We start from the raw sequence: 19,715 nt of genomic DNA, 5'->3' as shown, positions 1-19,715 counted from the left end.
CCCACCGTCTCCCCAGAACATTCCTGAGCCAAGATTTTAAAGAGACACTGTGTCCAAGGTACGTCTTGTTTGAAGCCGAGTGGACTTGACCCTTTTAATCATCATTTTCTCCTCGTTGGAACTAAGCTCCTGCTAATAGGATGGAAAAGAACATCAATTTTCTTGCTTGGCTTTATCCAAAGTCAAAGGCATTTACGGCCAGCGACGGCGTGATCGGCATGCTAAACTCTGCTGTTGGCGCTCGGCCGCCAGCACTTTGCCTGCCCGGCTGCTTCCTCCCCCCTCCCCACTGTGCTGCGCAGCTCTTGCCGGTGGTGCGCACCCAGCGGAGCCCAGGAAACACCCCCGCCCTCTGCTGCCCGGACCCCCTCCTCCCCATGACAGGTGGGGATTGAATGCCCTTCATCTCTCATGACTCACCCGTTAACCGGAACAGCCTGTAGCAGGAGGCTGCAAGAGTCCTCTTAGAATGGAGCAAAGGGGAGTGTAAGAAAGACACACACAGAAAGAGAAAGAGAGACAGGAGGGTGTTTTTTCTGCAGCTGGGGGGGGGAGAGGATTATGGGGAGAAGAAGGAGCTCGCCGTTGCAGAAGGGGGGACAGGCACGCGTCCGAAACCGCTGCAGCACATAAATCCATGTTGGATTTCGAGGGTTGGATTAAGCAAAAAAGGAACTCGGAAGTCCTTGTGTTTTGACGTTTCCTGGGCCCCAAATGGGATATACTTTTGCTCGTGTGGCCAGGAAGAATTGCATTCAGCCACAAGCATGCTTTGAGGGTCATCTGTTTCACCATGTGCTGTCCCGTCTTCCAGAGTGCAGTTTATCAGCATTTTATATTTTCTTCATCTGGAAGATTCAAGGGCCATCCCAAAAACATTTCAACATTTCAGTGCATTGTAGTATAGCATCAAAATAATATATTTTTATTTGCAGAATGTGGATAGATATCTTTTCAAAACAAGGGCAAGAGGATCAAGAGATACTTAGGACAATCCTGCTTGTGTTGTATTTCTTATCAATAAAAGAATTTGGTGAGGCGCAATGAAATTTCTATTCTGAAAGTGTGGCCCAGAGAAAAGAGTGTTTGAGAACCACTGCTTTAAAGCATTGTGAGCAGTATCTGGTAAAATCACAGAAGAGGGTGCTGAGCAGTGTCCCCAATGCTCAAGGGGACGAGGGCTTGAGGTCCTCATCACTCCCCACCCTCCACTCTATGAGAACACCACAAGAAATATACATCCTGCAACCTCAGGAATAAATGTGCAATGCTGCATAATTTATACAGGTTGCAGGATTCAAGTCACCTTGACCGAAGAAGACACCCAGGCATTGCACACAGCTGAATGCCTTCGTGGTCCTCATGGTGAAGAAACCGGCCTCTTGGCGCAGGAGGAGTGTGCGCCAAGTTTTCATGACTGGGAATAAGTTTGTCAAAAAGCTTTGGAAACTCAAGCTGCCTTGGGCAGTGCTTGAAATGGTCCAACAACGTCCCTGGGCCGCTTCACTCTCACTTTCTAGCCTGGAGAAGCCTGCTTTGGTTTAATCCTGCGATTTGCTTAATTACTAGGCAGATCTGGGAAAGAGCCAGGCTCCACATTGCTTCTTTATCCGAGAGTCATAGATATAACTGCTGGCCAGGCTGCCTGAGGCCGAAAGGGACTGAAGTGCAAAATAGTTGCAGGGTTTGATGTTGGGGAAGTCCAGGCTAGCCCCCAAAAGCCAAAACGCAGGAGGTCAGCTGAGAATCCTCATGTAAATAACAGAAGGCGAATTATTGTTACACAATGCGGGGCTTCCTTCAACATGGCATGCCGCCGTGCCTAAATGGTTTGGCACCAGCACACCTCCAGGAGAGGGATGGACAACCTGGGGTCTTCCAGATGTTGCCAGACTCCAGTTCCCCCTACCACTGGGCCTTGCTGGCTAGGGCTGATGGGAACTGGAGTCCAACAACACCTGGAGAAGCTCAGGTCCCCCATCCCTGTCCTTGTCTCAAGATCTTCCTTGGTGGACCTTCTGTGCCAAAGGAGGAGTCAGGTGGTGGTGTCCCAAGACAGGGCCTTTTCAGTGGCAGCACCTGTGGCAGGAAGGCTCAACTGGCAGCATATACTTAAAGTATGGAACTCGCTCCCACAGGAGCCCGTGATGGCCCCACCCTAGAGGGCTTTAAAGGAGAATAGGACAAATCCAGTCAGACGCAATAATTCTTCTGCGAAGAATGGGAGAGTGCTCTTGTGCGCCATCCCAATTGTGGGCTTCCCACAGGGAGCCTGTGAGAACAGGATGCTAGACTAGATGGATGTTATGTTCTTATTTATCTAGACCTGGATCTCAATATTGCAGGTCAAGTCTACCCTAAAAATATTGCCCTGTGGATTTCCTAGCAGGCCACCTCCAGTTTACACAACCACTGGCTCTCAGAGAAGGGAATTCTAATTCACCTCATTGGTCCCATATAGAAACCTGGGATTAGACTGGAATTAAGGGCTGTGTTCTTCCAGTGTAAACTGGTGTCAAGGGATAGCAAGCAGTGTGGATGAGGTGTGTGGATGGGTGTGTGTGTCTCTATGTGCAGAAGATGCCCCCAAGTCCACCTGAATGGAAGGAGGGAGAGGGAAGAGAGATGTTCTACTCCAGCTCCTGAACCAGGTTTCTCACACAAGTGAGGCACAGAGAGAGGGACAGAGGAAAAGATTCCAAGCGGGCCCATCATATTGACTGAATGAGATCCAGTAAGCTTTCCCCTTTGCCAGGGCAGCCTGCAGTTATCAGAACAGGAAATGCTGTTGCTTAGAGACAGCTGCATGGACTTTGGCCAACTGGCAGCTATTGCAGAGTCTCTGGGGGGCTGTTAAACTGAAGAGGGGAGAGAAGCGGGGAAGTATTGTTTCTAGGACTGCAGATCCAGACTTTGGACCCTATTTCTGCAACGCATTGGGCGAAGGAGCCAAGATCCACACACCACGAGTCCGTTTAGCTCTGAGGCTGGCTACCTAACCCTTACAAGCAGTGTGCACCACTCCCGCTCACGAGGAGCTTCGATGGTGCCTGAATCAACAGCGCATTGTTTGCTCGTCCTCTTCAGTTCCTGTTTGCGCAAGCACAGCCTCTCCTCCATCGAACACAGCGGCTTGAGCATGTCCACATCTCACAGGCTTCCAGGAGCGGACATGCAGCCTCCCTTCCATTCTGAACAGAGGAGAGGCGCAAAGAGCTTTTCTCTGTGAGGGAGTGCAGCGCCCCATGGATGGGGTAGCGGATAAGCTAACATGCCCACACCATTTTATGGCCCTGACTCTTTTTTCTGCTCATAAAGACATGGCAGCTATTGTGCCATGCCCCCACGGCAGCCATTTTGTGAGTGGCAGCCAGGGCACTTTCTCAAAATTACAAATATGCCCTACTCAAGCCTGTCCCAAAAAGGCTGGTGCCCCCTGCCTTGCTTAGTTCTCAATTCAGATGGTAAACCTATACTTGGAATAAACCAATTCAGAACGGAGCAGGTGGAAGTTCACAAAAACATTCCCTGAAGACTAGCATGGAAGGGCAAAGTGTGCTGTAGCCTGACTTCCTACAAATCTTTTTTTTTTTATAATAATTTTTATTGATTTTCCATACATATAATAAAACAAACAATAAGACAAAACTATACCAAACATACAAACAGATAAACATGTATAATTTCTTAAACCTATTTTCATACACCTTATTTCCCGGACTTCCCCATACCTCCCTCTTTCTGCATCCTTATGTTATCCCTTTTTCAGCAACCCTTCGTTCAATTAATTCGCTCATTTTCATTTTCCATTCTTTAAGGTTATGATTTACAGCTGCAATTCTCTATTTCTTATGACCATAACATCTCATCCATCAAACATCTCATCCATCAACCTGACTTCCTACACATCACACTGGTTTGTTGTGTGGAGGGGAATTCAATCATGTGAACCCCCACCTTCAGTCTGAAATGGTACAGTCCAGGCACAAATTTGCAACCTCCTTTGTGCACTAGAGTAGAATATGCTAAACTTTTGGATCGTGCCACTTTATACTGCAGGTGGGGGGTATCATTTTGTGTGTGCGCGTTTTACTGCTTCTCAACATAACAAGGCTTCCCACATGCAGCACAACCCCTCTTTCTGATGTCAAAGACTGCCACTTGTGTAGCGAACCTTTTCCACCATTCAGCACAATAACATGCAGCAGGTGGGGGGCTCTTTGTCACCTGCCAGAAACCCGGCTGCAGCAGCAGAGGGAACAGGTAGGATACAAGGCCACTCCGCTGGCACAGCCAAAAGACTGGCAGCCTTTGGAGCATCCTCTCCTTGAACTTTCCTTTCCATCAGAACAACTAGCAATCAAGACCTTGAACCCAAGCTTGCTTATTTCCTCCTCCCTCCCAGCGCATTTTCCTTTAGTGCCGTGCCCTGTTAAGATCGAAAGCCTGAGGGTAGAGACGTTCTCATTTTTATCGATCTGGAAACTGCTCTGGAAGTTGGCTATAGCGTGGGATTGTGCTGGGTTTTTTTTTTAAGCACCAAACTTTAAATAAATATATGAGGCGATAGAATTCTTGACTAGAACTTTATCACACCTTTGACAGCTCACCTTTGTAAAGACAGCACAGAGAAAACCCTTTTACTCTGATGTGCTAGATTTAACAAAATGAGTCAATCATCCGTCTGCCTCCTCTCTCTCTCTCTCCCCCCCCCCCAACATTTTTCTCTGGAAATGGCTGAAATGAAGCGGAGATTCTGGAGTCACTTTAAACGGCTCTGTCGCTGCAGCCTGGCTTGCTGGCTCCAAGGGAAATGGAAGATCACTCCAAAGCACCCAGCCCCTCGCCAGGAGACCTTGCACAGATGCCGCCTCTCTGATCGGCAGCAAAGGTCATCTGAGGATGCCAGCCAGAAAGAGTCTCCCGGTTCCTGAGGAGGGCTGGGGACTTTGTGGGGCAGGAAGCCTCGCTGTGGGGAGGGGGGGTGCAGGGAGGGGAAGATTGATCCCCTCGCCTGCCTCTGTCAGAGAGACAGAGGGACCTACATGGCAGAATCCCTCAAGGGCAGCAGCAGAGAGGAGAGGGACCGACCCACGGAATCACCCAGCGAAAGCACTCAAGCAGGAGAGGGGCCGAGTGGGAAATCAGACGTGGGGGGGGGGGGAATGAGAGGCAGAGGCAGAACGGGAGGCAAAATGACTCCAGCTGCTCTAGAGCTACTGTGGGGGTTATCCAACATTAACCCTACTCAGAGTAGGTCCACTGAAATTAATGGCCCAGTGGTAGAGCACTTGCCTTGACACACAGAAGGATACAAAGCCTCCACAGGTATATCTGTGCATGGCTCCCTGCCTGAATCTCTGGAGAGATGCTGTAAGTCAGTGTCGGCAATACTGAGCTGGTTGGATCAGCAGCCTGGCTCAGCGGACAGCAGCTTCCTGCATTCCTGCCAATTCATTCCAGTAGGTCTACTCGTGAGTGGAGCTAAGCTAGATACCACCCACTAGCCACCCGTGGGCATTCGTCCCAAGCAAGTGAAGACATTTCCCCCCTCCATCTCCTTTGGTGGAAACTCAGCAAAGATCTTTCGCCACTTTACACCCCACATGCATGCAAAAAGAGCCCTGGAAATACAGAGCCGGGAGGGAGAATACAGAGCCAGGAGGTAGAGGACTGTAGGGAAAGAGTTGAGATTGGAGGAGAGAGCGAGAATAAGCGTAGAAGCATCCTCCTCCTCTCCCTTCCTCTTTCCTTGTCGAGGAGAGCCACGATTTCCAATCCTGTACTTTCCTAACGCGCCCCCCCCCCCGCAAAAAATAAAAATAAAATAAAACACACAAAGCCAAATTCAATATGGTTCCCGCTGCTATGGACACATCAGACCAATTAATAACAGCCTGGAGGCATTGCCTGTCCCTATTGCAATGCCATGGCCTAGTCAATAGGGATGAGGGTTTCCATGGAAACAGGGAGAAGCAGCTGACCATTTTTTTGGGGGGGGGTTAAGGAAAAAAGAGAGATCCTTGAAGTTAATAAGAGGGAAAGACAGGGAAAATGGGGTGGGGGACACTGGATATCAACACATTCTGTCTCCCCCCCCCCCCCCACTTTCTTAGCCCAAGACGCCAGAGGCCTATTGGCAACAACAGTGCTTCCTCCCCCCCAGGGGTGAAGATGCTCAGCCTGCTGTGAGGTGTTCCCCCACATCCCCGGGCTGCCGCTACCAACCCGCCCCCCCCAAATGCAAGTCCCACGGAAATGCTGCAAACAGGACACTTCCCTGGGGCTACCCCTTTAACCAGAAAAACATGAAAAAAGAAGTTCTCTCCTCCCGACTCAAACCCTGCCATCTGCAAGCAGCCATTGATGACAGAGCGGCATTGCCATGGCAACCAGGGAGATTCAAGCTGGGCCTTCTCTCTCTTTTTGTGGCGGAGAAAGGGGGAAGAGATCCCCCCCCCAAAAAATACATTAATGTGCAAGATACTGAAAGGATGGGAGTGGGGGGGGGACGGCAGAAGAAAAACTGACGGGGGTGGGGAGAAGCCACACGCTTCCGGCATCAGAGCCTCAACAAGTGCTGTTTGTTTTTATTTATTAAACTTGTATGCTGCCCTTCATCCGTAACATAAAAATTAACTCCCCCCCCCCCACAAAATACAAGATAAAAGCCAGAATGAAAACAAACTATAATGCCCCCCACCCGCTTGGCAGGGTGCTGTTGACTCTGCTTTCTTCTTATCATCCCAAAAATAAGCTTGCTTAGGAAACTGTTCATCCCCCCCCCGCCAATGAATCCTATCCTTCCCCCCCCTTCCCACAACCCCTTCACCCCTCCCTCTGGCAGCAAATGCCCCCCCCCATTGCAGAATGGTATCAAACCCCTAGGGGAACAAGGAAGATACAGGCCGATTGTCAAACCCCATAATGGGAGGGCGATTTTTTTGGGGGGGGAGAGGCATGCTGCCCTTTATCTGACTGTCATTTACCACCTTGATTTGGCTGAGGACTGCTGTCAATTTTTTTTTTAATATGTTTTAAATTAAATTTTACATATATTTTCCAAAAATCATATAACATATATTCTTATCTTATACAATGTTTTGGACTTCCATCAGCTACTTCTGTAGATTTTTCGCTCTTTATCACTTAATCTGCATTTCATTAATTTCACTATTACTTTTAATAATCCTTAACTAGTAATTCTATTCACAAATTTTCCCTGCAATATTTCCCATAGTCCTCCTTACAAAACTTCTTGCAGGAGGACGGCTGTCAATTTTAGGAGGCCATGGAAGGGGCATCGTGGCCAGGATCAGTCCTGAAACACAGGTAGAATGTAGGGCAAGACAAGGTCCTCCACTCCAACAACCCCGTTTAAAAGGACAAGGTTTTGGGGTGATTCAATGTGTTTTTTATATATGAGCCCAATCCACACTTTTTCTAGTAGTCAGGGGGGAATATGTTGGAAAATGGAGGGGGAAGACAAGATTTCTAGGGCTGCCTAAGCTGTGTTTGAAATCTACATTTTGCATCTCGCGAACTCAATATCCCACATTCAGATTCATTTGTGAGGACCAGTTTTTATATATATATTGCTTGTTTGCTTATTATATTATGCAGTTTGTGTTTTTATACTGTAAACTGCCCTGTGATCTTTGAATGAAGGGCAGTATATAAATTTAATAAATAAAATATTTTGAATGGGCTTTGGCAGTTTGCTTCCTTGCTCTGGATCCGATATTTCAGCCTTTGCAGATCTTGGGGTTTGTTGAATATCCCCCCCCCCTCCCGGAAAGGAGCTGTGTGATAGCAGAATGACGGAAGGCCAGATCACAGGACAGAGATAGAGATCAGATACTTTGCAGTCATGAACATGAGCACTAGAAACATAAGCCAGGATAGATTTTTCCCACCAGAGATGTGTGATTCTGCAGCACTGAACAGCAAACAAGAAAAAAAACACCCAATGTAGTGATGCTTGTCTAATGTCCTTAAAGTTTGGGAACAGGCCAAGATTCAAGAAGTCACACATGGAAATGGTTGAAGATGGTGCCATCCGGCCCAGGTACCAACAGGAATTCTTGCCGCTCACCTCAGTTAACACTTGATCCAGAAGCATCCTAGCCTCGGAGGAGACATTCCATGGGTCTGTTTCTTCCACCATCATGGAATCCAGAGTGCCCTTCTCCAACACCACATCAAAGCTCCCATCCACAAAGGTCAAGGCCCGAGCGTCCATCACTGCCCAGTGCAGGCCTGGGCAATGGGCATAGCGGTCTTGCACGCTTGCAATGCATATGGGTGAGTAGTCAATGCTGGTGATGTCTGTATAGCCCAGCTGGAAGAGGTTGTAGCTCAGAGCACTGTTCCCGCAGCCTGCAAAAGAGATGGGCTTGGACTAGTTATGCTGAAGAATTTCATGTATCGGCCAATTGTAAACAAAGGATCACCCACGGTGAACCAACTACAGTGGTATCTCGGGTTAAGTACCGTATTTTTCGCTCTATAACATGCACCTGACCATAACACGCATGTAGTTTTTAGAGGAGGAAAATCCGTAGGCATGCCACCCGTAGGCATTCCCTCCATAACACGCACAGACATTTCCCCTTGCTTTTTAGGAGGAAAAAAGTGAGTGTTATGGTGCAAAAAATACGGTACTTAATTCGTTCCGGAGGTCCGTTCTTAACCGGAAACTGTTCTTAACCTGAAGCACCACTTTAGCTAATGGGGCCTCTTGCTGCCGCCGCACCACCAAAACACGATTTTTGTTCTCATCCTGAAGCAAAGTTCTTAAGCTGAGGTAATATTTCTGGGTTAGCAGAGTCTGTAACCTGAAGCGTATGTAACCCGAGGTACCACTGTATCCTGGAAGACAGAGAAAGTCTGCTGTGGTTGTTCTTTCCCTGCAATGCGCGGCCTTTGGTGAGTGCTGGATGTGTTCTAGGATTATGAAGGCTTGGCCAAGGATCCATGAGTCAGACCAAAGGCCCATCAAGTCACAGAATCATAGAACTGTAGGAATCCAAAGGGTCATTTAGCCCAACCTCCTGCAAGCCCAACAATCTTTTTTTTTTTTTTTACTTTACAGGGAATCACCCTTAACTTTTGCCAAGACAGTCAACATGGGTCCAGACTGGGCCTCCTTAAGACGGCTGGCGTGTCTCATGTCATTGGGGCTGACATTGGAAAGTGTTTAGAAGCTGCAGCTGGTCCAAAATGGTCTGGGCAGACTGGTGACTGGGGCTGGTTACAGGGAGAATGTTACTCTCCTGATAAAGAGAGCAGATGTCTTTAAAACATGTGGCTAACCTTCAGCCGTGATGCTTCTCTTTCAAAAAAAAAACAACCCCTGAGCCCAGCAACAAGACGCTTTGTTTTTCCAACTCCAGAGGCAGGCAATTCTAAGACCCCACCCCGCCTGCAAAGTGTTCCCCTTTGGTAGCTTACCAAACCCAGAAAGCCACAGGTGGCTGTGGAGGGCAAAAAGAGAGAAAAGCAGGACCGAGTGGGTGCTGCGGATCACAATTAGCTTAATTAGAGATGAAGCAGCACTTAATGAGTGGGTTGCAAAAGGCGCTTTAATTACTTCCGCATTGGGCTTGGCATTTGTACGCCTGGCATTTGTACGCCTGGCTCAAGGATCTCAACACTCAATCTACATAAGCCACCCTACTAGGCTCTGACCTGCACAGTCTGCAGCCCCTGGGATTTAAAATCCAGCCTCCCTCCTTCTCCCCTCAGTCTACAATATATTAAATGGACTGCAGGTAGAGTAATCATGCATTACACAAGCCAGGCATCCAATGAAGACTCTGGCTCCAAGACTTCCTACTAGTTACTGCACACACTCAGACATCTCCATCTCTATCCTCCATCGGCTGGGGGGGGGGGTGCATATTCCAGCCAGGCCAAAATGCTCAAAGGGCAGCCAGAAGGGAAAATTGGGAGGGCAAAATTGAAGGGAAAAGACGAACATGTCCACCTTGGAGGGAGGGATTAAACAAAAATGTAATAAATATAAATAAAATAAAAATGAATCAGACATGTTTCACATGATTTCTATGCCTATCTAAGATAGGATTTGGTTTTGTACCATTGTGCATGAGGTTCTCCATGCTACTGAAGTCTAGACAGGTGCCCTTGAAGTGTCGCTGGACTCCAGCACCCATCAGCCCCACTAGCACGGACAATGGGAGGTGATGGGAACTGTAGTATGACAACATTTGAAAGGCCACCGGCTCCATTGTCCAGGTCTAGTTCCTCCCACAAAAGAGTTACAGAATGATCTCCGCACCTACAGAAACCTAGGAACTGGCCTTCCCCCAAGTCTATCATGGGTCTATCTAGCTCAGAACTGTCTGTGCTGACAGTCAGCGGCTCTACGAGGCTTCAGGTGGGAAGCCCTGACCAGCCTCACCTGAAGGGCACCAAACCTGGGACCTTCTGCATGCAAGCAGATGCTCTCTCCCTTCACGCAGAATGGTCTCCGTGCCCTACAATGGCACTTCCAGAAAGAATGAGAAGTGTTGTAGATTTAGGATGCTGGAGGCAGAACCCCACCCTTCCTGATACAAAACAGGAGCTTTGCCACTGGAAACTCAACCCCAAGTGGACTGCACGATTTGCAGGTTCAGTGCCTGCCACCTCAAACTCAGACGCACCTTCCATTTTGTCCTTCACCCCCTGTGTTTTCCAGCACGGCAAGGATCCCGCGACTGTTAATCACACATCCAGCAGACGGGCCCTCTAACAGGCTCAGGCGATTAGACCCAGTTAATCCCAACCTGCTTGGAAGCTCCAGCCTCCCTCCCTATATCAGATTAAGGAGCCACCACGTTAAAAGCCACCGCAGCAGCAATCAGATCAAAGAGATAAACCATCAGGTAGGATTAATGGAGGCTTAGAGCCCTCTCCTTCCCAGTCGGGACTTTTGCAAATGGTAAGCCAGGATTCTCTTAATTTGCTGGCTGTGATTAGGGCGCAGGGGCGCAGGGTGCCCAGCGTGGCAGAGCCTTTGGGAGAGGTTCAAAGAAGAAACCAACGAACGAAGGCACATCAAGATCCCCAAGCAAGAGAGAAGAACAGGGAGTCTAACTTGCTAGCCAGGATTGCATAACTAGTTGGGGCATTCCCCCCCCCCCCGTGAAAGAGCTGTTGCCTGAAATTTCATCAGCTTTTAAGGTGAAAGTATTCCAGATTCAGCACAGCAGAGATGAGGCTGATGCTGTCACTTGCCACACTGAAAACTCTTGCATAGATGCAGGCTTATTTCTGCGTTTGGTACTTTGCGGAGATTTTATTTTAATCTAATTGGTTCTGAAATGCCATTTGACAGCACAGGCATTACGGGAAGGGCTGCAGCTCCCTGGCAGAGCATCTGACTTACACGCGGGCGGCCGCAGGTTCAATCCCCGCCATCTCCACGTAGGGCTGGCACGCTCCCTGTCTGAAACCCTGGAGAGCAACTGTCAGTCAACTGAGACCATACTGAGCAGGATGGAAAATGTTCTAAATCAGCACAAGGCAGCTGCTGGTGCTTCTGAAGTTGCAGAATTGCTGGGAGAAGCCAAGAGGCCACAAAGACGAAGCCTTTCCTGCAAAGCCAGCCCACCCTCCTGCCAATCCCGCCTCTGTCCCATCAACTTCCACCACTCAGATTACCACGTGCCATAAATAGACAGCAGATGTGCTGCCGAGAGATTAGCTCTGCAGCTGGCTCAAGTGAGCAAGCCAAGCCACGTGCTACGGAGGGAATCATTTCGAATGCATGAGCAAGCAAAGGGCGACATCAGCAAGTGGGGCACGACTGGTGACCAAAAGCAGTATTAGAAACTCAGATGTATAAGCTAGGTGCCAAATGGCCCCTTAAAGCATGGTTACAGTCACCAAAATGGAATGTCTAGTGGCCATTTTGGGGCAAGGTGGTTCTAAAGTCTTATTTTACAAATGATGCACTGACTGTGATTGATTTTCAGTTAAACACCTTGCGGGTGGCGCTGTGGGTTAAATCACAGAGCCTAGGACTTGCCGATCAGAAGGTCAGCGGTTTGAATCCCTGCAAGGGGGTGAGCTCCCGTTGCTCGGTCCCTACTCCTGCCAACCTAGCAGTTCGAAAGCACGTCAAATCCAAGTAGATAAATAGGTACCGCTGTGGTGGGAAGGTAAACGGCGTTTCCGTGTGCTGCTCTGGTTCACCAGAAGTGGCTTAGTCATGCTGGCCACATGACACAGAAGCTGTACGCCGGCTCCCTTTGTCAATAAAGCGAGATGAGCGCCGCAACCCCAGAGTCGGCCACAACTGGATCTAATGGTCAGGGGTCCCTTTACCTTTTAGTTCAGAAAACTAACCCGAGCTAGTTTAAGAATTTAAAGAAGAAAAGTTACTTGATCTAGGGACAGTCCACATATCTATTGGCCTATTCCGACCTCTTTTTCTTAATGGTGACATGGGCCATTCAAAACGTTGGAATATTCTTCACAACTGTGAGCAGGACAGTGGGATGGGGTAAGTGAAAAAAGCCACAGCAATTAAGTATAGCATGGGCAGTGGCCAGGGATTATGGGAGCTGTGGCCCAACAATAGCTGCTAAGCTTTTTTCTTTCTTTTATTAAGAAACCCAGGCATTAATAACCCATGCAAAAATTCCGTAAGATTTCGTACTGTCAGTCAGTTTTTGTAGACAGGATAGTGTCACAGGACTGTTCCCTACCAGCTACATATTATAAAATGTGTTCCAAAAATACCATTTCCCAAATATCAAATGATCTACATCTCTTTTGGGGGGGTGGGAAGAAGTGAGATTTTCATAAAATCGCTATATTTTTAGGTTGCAGGGACATCCTCACCAGATTAATATGCCTTGAGGATCCTGGCTAAGCCCATAAGGCAGGATATAAATGTGAAAGATAAATGTATAAACAGATACCCCGTTTGTAGATAAATATTAAAATAGTTATATTTTTATACCTGAGACAGACAGCCAAAGACAACTTGAATATTTAAGGTTTGTGCAATTAACAATCTGCATATCATTTCCATGGCAGATGCCAAATTAGACTTGGCGGCAAGTTGCTCATGTTCTACGATATTCTTACTATTAACCATCAGTGTGAAAAGCCTGAGTCAGCCTTCGAAAAATCCTGACAGATGGGCTCAAGTCACAAGAGAGGGGGGAAAAGGAAAGCATTCAGGCACACTTCAATTTGCCTCTTGGTTTTCACATCTTCCTGCCTTTCTCACGGTTAGATTTTCAGCCTCAGCTGCTGCAGTCATGATGGCTAGAAGTCTAACTTTTAAGCAAATATGCACTGGGGCTTTGAAGGATTCTGAAAAGGGCATCGACAAATATATACGGTCTCCTTTTTCTCTAGTAGCAATAGGATGAGGAAGGTATTTTTATTATTATTTTAAAGGGTAAAAAACAGAAAAGCAAATTCCTAACTCTCATAGTGACACGTCAGAGATACAGAAGGACTCGGAAGGATTTGCTGAGGAAACAGGGCTTTCCTGAAAAGTCTGCTATAAGGATGGGTTCTCAGTTGCAGACCAGACCAACACTCACATCCACTATTTATAAATCACCTGTGCTCCACCAAGAACAGCCCTTCAAAAGGGGCAGAGCATCACTCAGATTCTGAACAGTGGCAGAGAAGGCCATTGAAGCATCTATTCACACTGCCCTCTGGTGGTAGCCAGGAGGAACGGGGATACTGCTTATTTACAAAATGTCACCCCTGCAGCAGAAATACAAAGGTTTCCATTGCACTCCCTTCCCCCTGTCCCCTCTGCAGGAAAACTGGGTACTCCAAGACCTCAAGAGACGTGAAGCCCCTTCCCTCCAGGTGTGAGATGGGAGCAACTTCTTTTTTGAAGATGGCTGTAATAGTTACGGTACATTGCCACAGATCCCCTGGCAAGAGTTGCACCTTCGATTGCAACCCTTCCAACTTTCCCTCCTCTCTCTCTCTTTTAGCTTCTAGCCCAAGACTGCGAGGAGAAAGCCTGACAGCTGCCTGCCTCTCTCTCCCACTTTACTCCATCACGTCTTTCTTTGCCAAAAGAACCAACACACGACGTTAAAATCTGAAGCAGGGAAGGCCGAATTAAGCAACGCATGAAAAATACACCAAATTTGCAGGAACCACCCTATCAACAGAAACTGTGTTTGCTAGGTATAATAGAATTCACCTGAGTCCCCAATACATGGAAATCATGGAAACCCAACAATTGCCTAAATTGTTGCTGGGGAAACCTAGCCAGATGGGCAGGGTGATGATGATGATGATGATGATGATGATGATAATAATAATAATAATAATAATAATAATAATAGCTGATAGGATTGCAAGTTCTTCTGCTCTCCCCCACTCCAGAAGGCTGCTATCCAGTGTGAATTCCACCAGCTGCATACTTAGGGGGCAATCTTAAGTCTAGATCTATTGGGATGGGTGAGCTTTGATCTAGCAGTTTTTGTGGCTGAGCGTAACGCCCTCATCCTGGCTCAGCTGGAGATAGGCCAGCATATCCCACCCAGCTGGCTGCGTAGAGATGGGCAGATCTTAAGCCCTGGAAAAGAGGTGTTGCAGGTGGGGGAGACTTAGGCTGGATCCTAGGTAAAGGGGACCCCTGACCATTAGGTCCGGTCGCAGACGACTCTGGGGTTGCAGCGCTCATCTCACTTTACTGGCCGAGGGAGCCGGCGTACAGCTTCCGGGTCATGTGGCCAGCATGACTAGTCTGCTTCTGCAGCGCACGGATCCTAAGCCAGTTCAAATAAGTCACACACCAACTGGCAATGTGGTGTAAATTAACCTAGCAAAAAGGGTGGTGCAACTCAACTCAGGGGACACACATAGGATTGCATGAAGATTTTGCCCCTTTGCCTCAGCTGAAGCAACTATTTAAACACACACACACACACACACACACACACACACACACACACCCCAGTGCCAAACAGGCACAGACTTCAGGAAAGAGCTGAGCAACAAACTCCATAACGACTGGCCAGAGACCACTGCCTGTAACATACTGATGGATCAACTGTGTGCCGCTGCTTCCCCCTAGTGGCTCATAGGAGCAACATCCTAAGAATATTTTTATAGCTCAAAAGAATTCTGAATCCTCCTACAAAAAGCAAAAGGTAGTGAGGAAAGTGGGTCCTTGAGAAAGGCTGTCCAAATCCATAGTAGGGCAATATTTTTATTTATAGGAAAGGGCAGAAGTTGGTTGTCAGAGCAATGGCTTCAATCGCAGGTTCAATCCTTGGCATAGCTCTCTCTCTTTTTTTTTATAAAAATGATATTTATTAAAAGTTTAACAATTACAGAAAAGAAGAAGAAAAAAGAGAGATTAAAAAGTTACAGTACAATACATCAAAAAGCAATAAAAAAACATAATAAAAAACAATACAGCACAACGATGAGGGAAAAACAAAACAAAAACATTTAAAAACAAAAATGTTTAAAAAACACATCCAGTATTTCCATATCCTTATCTTTCATTTACTTGTTTCATCGACCTCCTCACACCTCCCTTTTTTGTATTCTAATTCAATTTAGCTGTTTCAACATCTTTCTCAATTTTTGTTCTCTAAATTACCTTAACCCGATCTGACCTTAAATTTCACCCTTTCAATCCTTGGCATCTCCATGGGAAGGATCCCCAGCCCAAAATGCAGGAGAGGCAAAGTCAATAATAACATTAAGAACCTTTTGGGTCAGGCCCATGGCTCACCTTGCCCAGCGCCCTGTTCTCACAGTGGCTAACCAGATCACAGAATGGCAAAACTGCATATTCGGAAGGGACCCCCAAGGGCCCTCTGGCGCAACCCCCTGCAGTGCAGGAGACACGGCTAAATAATCCCTGGCAGATGACCATCCAACCTGTGCTTGAAAACCCCCAATGAAGGAGAGGCCACCACTTTTTGTGGTACAGTGGTGCCCCGCAAGACGAATGCCTCGCAAGACGGAAAACTCGCTAGACGAAAGGGTTTTCCGTTTTGGAGGTGCTTCGCAAAACGAATCTCCTATGGGCTTGCTTCGCAAGACGACAATGTCTTGCGAGTTCCTGCGGGGTTTTTTCCCTTCCCCCCCTTTTTCTAAGCCGCTAAGCCGCTTATCAGCTGATCCGATAAGACGATAAGCCGCTAAAAGCCGCTAAAAGCCGCTAATAGCGCTAATCCGCTAATCCCTCAATGGGCTTGCTTCGCAAGACGAAAAAACCGCTAGACGAAGAGAATAACAGAACGGATTCTTTTCGTCTTGCGAGGCACCACTGTAGATGCCTGCCGGAAACCCACAATCAGGCCCTGAGCACAAGAGCACGCTCCCCTCTTGCAGTTTCTGGAAGCAAGTGAGAGGTGTGTTTTGCTATTTTGTGCACACATACAGCCTTGATGAACCTGGCACCCTTCAGAGGTTTCGGATTATAACTCCTTGCCTTCACTTCTACTCTTTTCGGTGCCTTCTGAAAACATCCCTCTTTAGACAAGCCTACCCAGATGCTTTGAAAGTTGAGGTAATGCTAATCTGCTTTAGCATTGTAACCTTTTAAAGTGGGGTTGCCATTTTTTTCTTGATTTTCTTGTTTCCTCATTTCATAAACCCCTTTGAGGTTTTGTTTTGTTTTTACAGCCAAGCAGCCCCTGAGGTTTTATGAAACAAACGAGTAAACTAACAAACTCACTCCCAGCAGCCCCAGCTAGCTGGCTGAGGCTGCTGGAAGTTCAAAACACATGGAGGGCACCAGCTTGGCAAAGGGCCCCAGGGTCTTACTCCAAGTCTGCATGTTATGTGTCACACTGTGCTACAAAGATGTCTGCAAGCGTGACGTGAAGACTGGCAACATCTACCCCGCAGTGTGAGAATGACCTTAGTGCCTGGAGACATGGAATGACAGCTGGGAGGAGCGCAGAGAGAAGAAATGCCAGAGAGGATCTGCAGCAGCACAACCGGATGCCTTCATCTGCCCCAGCTGCAACAAAACATGTCTCTTCTGCATCAGTTTCTACAGCCACAAGCAGGCTCTGCAACCTTCCAAGAGTTTGACCTCACCCCCAAAGGTGCACACATCCATTGTCTCCTGAAACTGACAGATGCCAACAACAATTGTCTGGTTGGTTGCTTTGGACTGCCCTGAGGAAGATAAAGTATGTAACAAATTTAATAATAACAATAAGAGCCAGTGTGGTGTAGTGGTTAGAGCAGGGGTTGGCAAGATTTACCTTGCCTGAGCCGGTTCACTCCAGCAGAGTTCCCTCCGTGGGCCGGATCACATGCGCCCGCAATTTCCGGCACCGCGAAAGTGAGTCCCTGTGTTGCGTTGCACCGGTTTAGTACAGTGCGAGGGGACTCGCCGAGGGGGCGGCTCGGTTCAGGGATGGCTCATGGGCCGGTTAAACGACCCCAGTGGGCTGCTTGTGGCCCATGGGCCTTAGGTTGCCGACCCCTGGATTAGAGTGTTGGACTAGTACCTGGTAGAAACCAGTGTTGAAATTCCTGCTTGGCAATGAAGCTCACAAGGAACCTTGGACCAGTCACTGGCTCTCTCTCCGCCTAACCTATCAAGGATGACAAGCTGGAAGGTGTGCAGAGGAGGGCGACCAAGATGATCAAGGGACTGGAAACCAAGCCTGATGAGGAAGAGTTGAAAGAGTTGAGTATGCTTAGCCTGGAAAAGAAGAGGCCGAGAGATTATAGCCATCTTCAATTATCTCAAGAGCTGTCACATGGAATATGGAGCAAGTTTGTTTTCTCCTGCTGCGGAGGGTGGGACACGAACCAAGATACAAGAAAGGAGATTCTGACTAAACATCAGGAAGAACTTTCTGACAGCAAGAGCCGTTCGACAGTGGAACTGTCTCCCTCAGGAAGCGGTGGACACTCCTTAACTGTCTTGGGCCCGGTCTTATTCAACATCTTTATCAACGACTTGGATGATGGACTCAAGGGCATCCTGATCAAATTTGCAGATGACACCAAACTGGGAGGGGTGGCTAACACCCCAGAGGACAGGATCACACTTCAAAACGACCTTGACAGATTAGAGAACTGGGCCAAAACAAACAAGATGAACTTTAACAGGGAGAAATGTAAAGTATTGCACTTGGGCAAAAAAAAATGAGAGGCACAAATACAAGATGGGTGACACCTGGCTTGAGAGCAGTACATGTGAAAAGGATCTAGGAGTCTTGGTTGACCACAAACTTGACATGAGCCAACAGTGTGATGCGGCAGCTAAAAAAGCCAATGCAATTCTGGGATGTATCAATAGGAGTATAGCATCTAGATCAAGGGAAGTAATAGTGCCACTGTATTCTGCTCTGGTCAGACCTCACCTGGAGTACTGTGTCCAGTTCTGGGCACCACAATTCAAGAAGGACACTGACAAACTGGAACGTGTCCAGAGGAGGGCAACCAAAATGGTCAAAGGCCTGGAAACGATGCCTTATGAGGAACGGCTAAGGGAGCTGGGCATGTTTAGCCTGGAGAAGAGGAGGTTAAGGGGTGATATGATAGCCATGTTCAAATCTATAAAAGGATGTCACATAGAGGAGGGAGAAAGGTTGTTTTCTGCTGCTCCAGAAAAGCGGACACGGAGCAATGGATCCAAACTACAAGAAAGAAGATTCCACCTAAACATTCGGAAGAACTTCCTGACAGTAAGAGCTGTTCGACAGTGGAATTTGCTGCCAAGGAGTGTGGTGGAGTCTCCTACTTTGGAGGTCTTTAAGCAGAGGCTTGACAACCATATGTCAGGAGTGCTCTGATGGTGTTTCCTGCTTGGCAGGGGGTTGGACTCGATGGCCCTTGTGGTCTCTTCCAACTCTATGATTCTATGATTCTAACTGAAGGTTTTTAAGCAGACACCGGATGGCCACCTGTCATGGATGCTTTAGTTTAAGGTTACCAGACATCCCCGTTTCCCAGGGACAGTCCCAGATTTTCAAATCAGTCCTCACAGAACTCTAGCCCAATGGCTGCCATTAATTTGATTTTGAATTGATTTTAGAATGAATTGATTTTAGAATGCTGTGTTACTTTTATTGTTGTTAGCCGCTCTGAGCCCGGCTTCGGCTGGGGAGGGCGGGATATAATTTTATCATTTATCATTTTAATTAATATTATTATACAAAATCCATTGAAGCTGAACAGTGTCCCCGGATTCATTGAAAAAAAATCTGGAAACCTTACTTTAGTTGAGATCCCTGCATTGCAGGAGGTTGGGGTAGATGACCCTTGGGGACCCTTCCACACTTCTTAAGATACACAGGAATTTTTTTATTTTGACTATGGCAGACCAACACGGCTACCTATCTGTAATTGGAAAAAAGGGTGGGATATAGAACGAAACAAACAATATGAGATTAAATAACAACGTGACAGACCATACCACGCTTCCAGGCGGGCAGGAAACTCACCCAGCACCAGGATCCGATCACCGGGGCTCAGCTCCGCCTGCAGCTGCTCTCGGAATCGCTCCAAGCCCCCGAACCATTCGGCTGGAGCCGCCCCTTCGTCCTGGTACCGCGAGTCCCAGAAGCCCCTGTCCCGGTACCGGGCGTTGGAGTCCGGCAGCTGCCGCCTTCGCGGAGTCGCCGCCTCCTCCTCCTCCTCCTCCATGTCGCCTTCCCCGGGGAAGGGCGGCCAAGCGAGGGCAGGGCTGGCAGGGAGGGAGCCTTCCGAATCCAGCCTCCGCCCACGTGGTG

The 19,715-nt window shown here is 47.8% G+C and overlaps 1 protein-coding gene across 1 annotated transcript in view; it reads right to left on the bottom strand.

The window, feature by feature from the left end:
* Window positions 1–19,715, bottom strand: part of EEF1AKMT4 (EEF1A lysine methyltransferase 4) — a 24,937-nt gene extending 5,222 nt beyond the window's left edge. The window contains exons 1-2 of the mRNA XM_082224646.1: window positions 19,428–19,715; window positions 8,096–8,379 (exon numbers count right to left, since the gene is read on the bottom strand). Of these exons, the coding sequence (XP_082080772.1) occupies window positions 8,096–8,379; window positions 19,428–19,629 (486 nt within the window). The 5' untranslated portion in view covers window positions 19,630–19,715. The remainder of the gene's footprint in view (window positions 1–8,095; window positions 8,380–19,427) is intronic.

This window comes from Podarcis vaucheri (genome assembly GCF_965113315.1).
Source record: "Podarcis vaucheri genome assembly, chromosome: 5".
Classification (NCBI taxonomy): Eukaryota; Metazoa; Chordata; class Lepidosauria; order Squamata; family Lacertidae; genus Podarcis; species Podarcis vaucheri.
The sequence above is the reverse complement of the archived record's forward strand: the minus strand, read 5'-3'. Positions and strand labels throughout refer to the sequence as shown.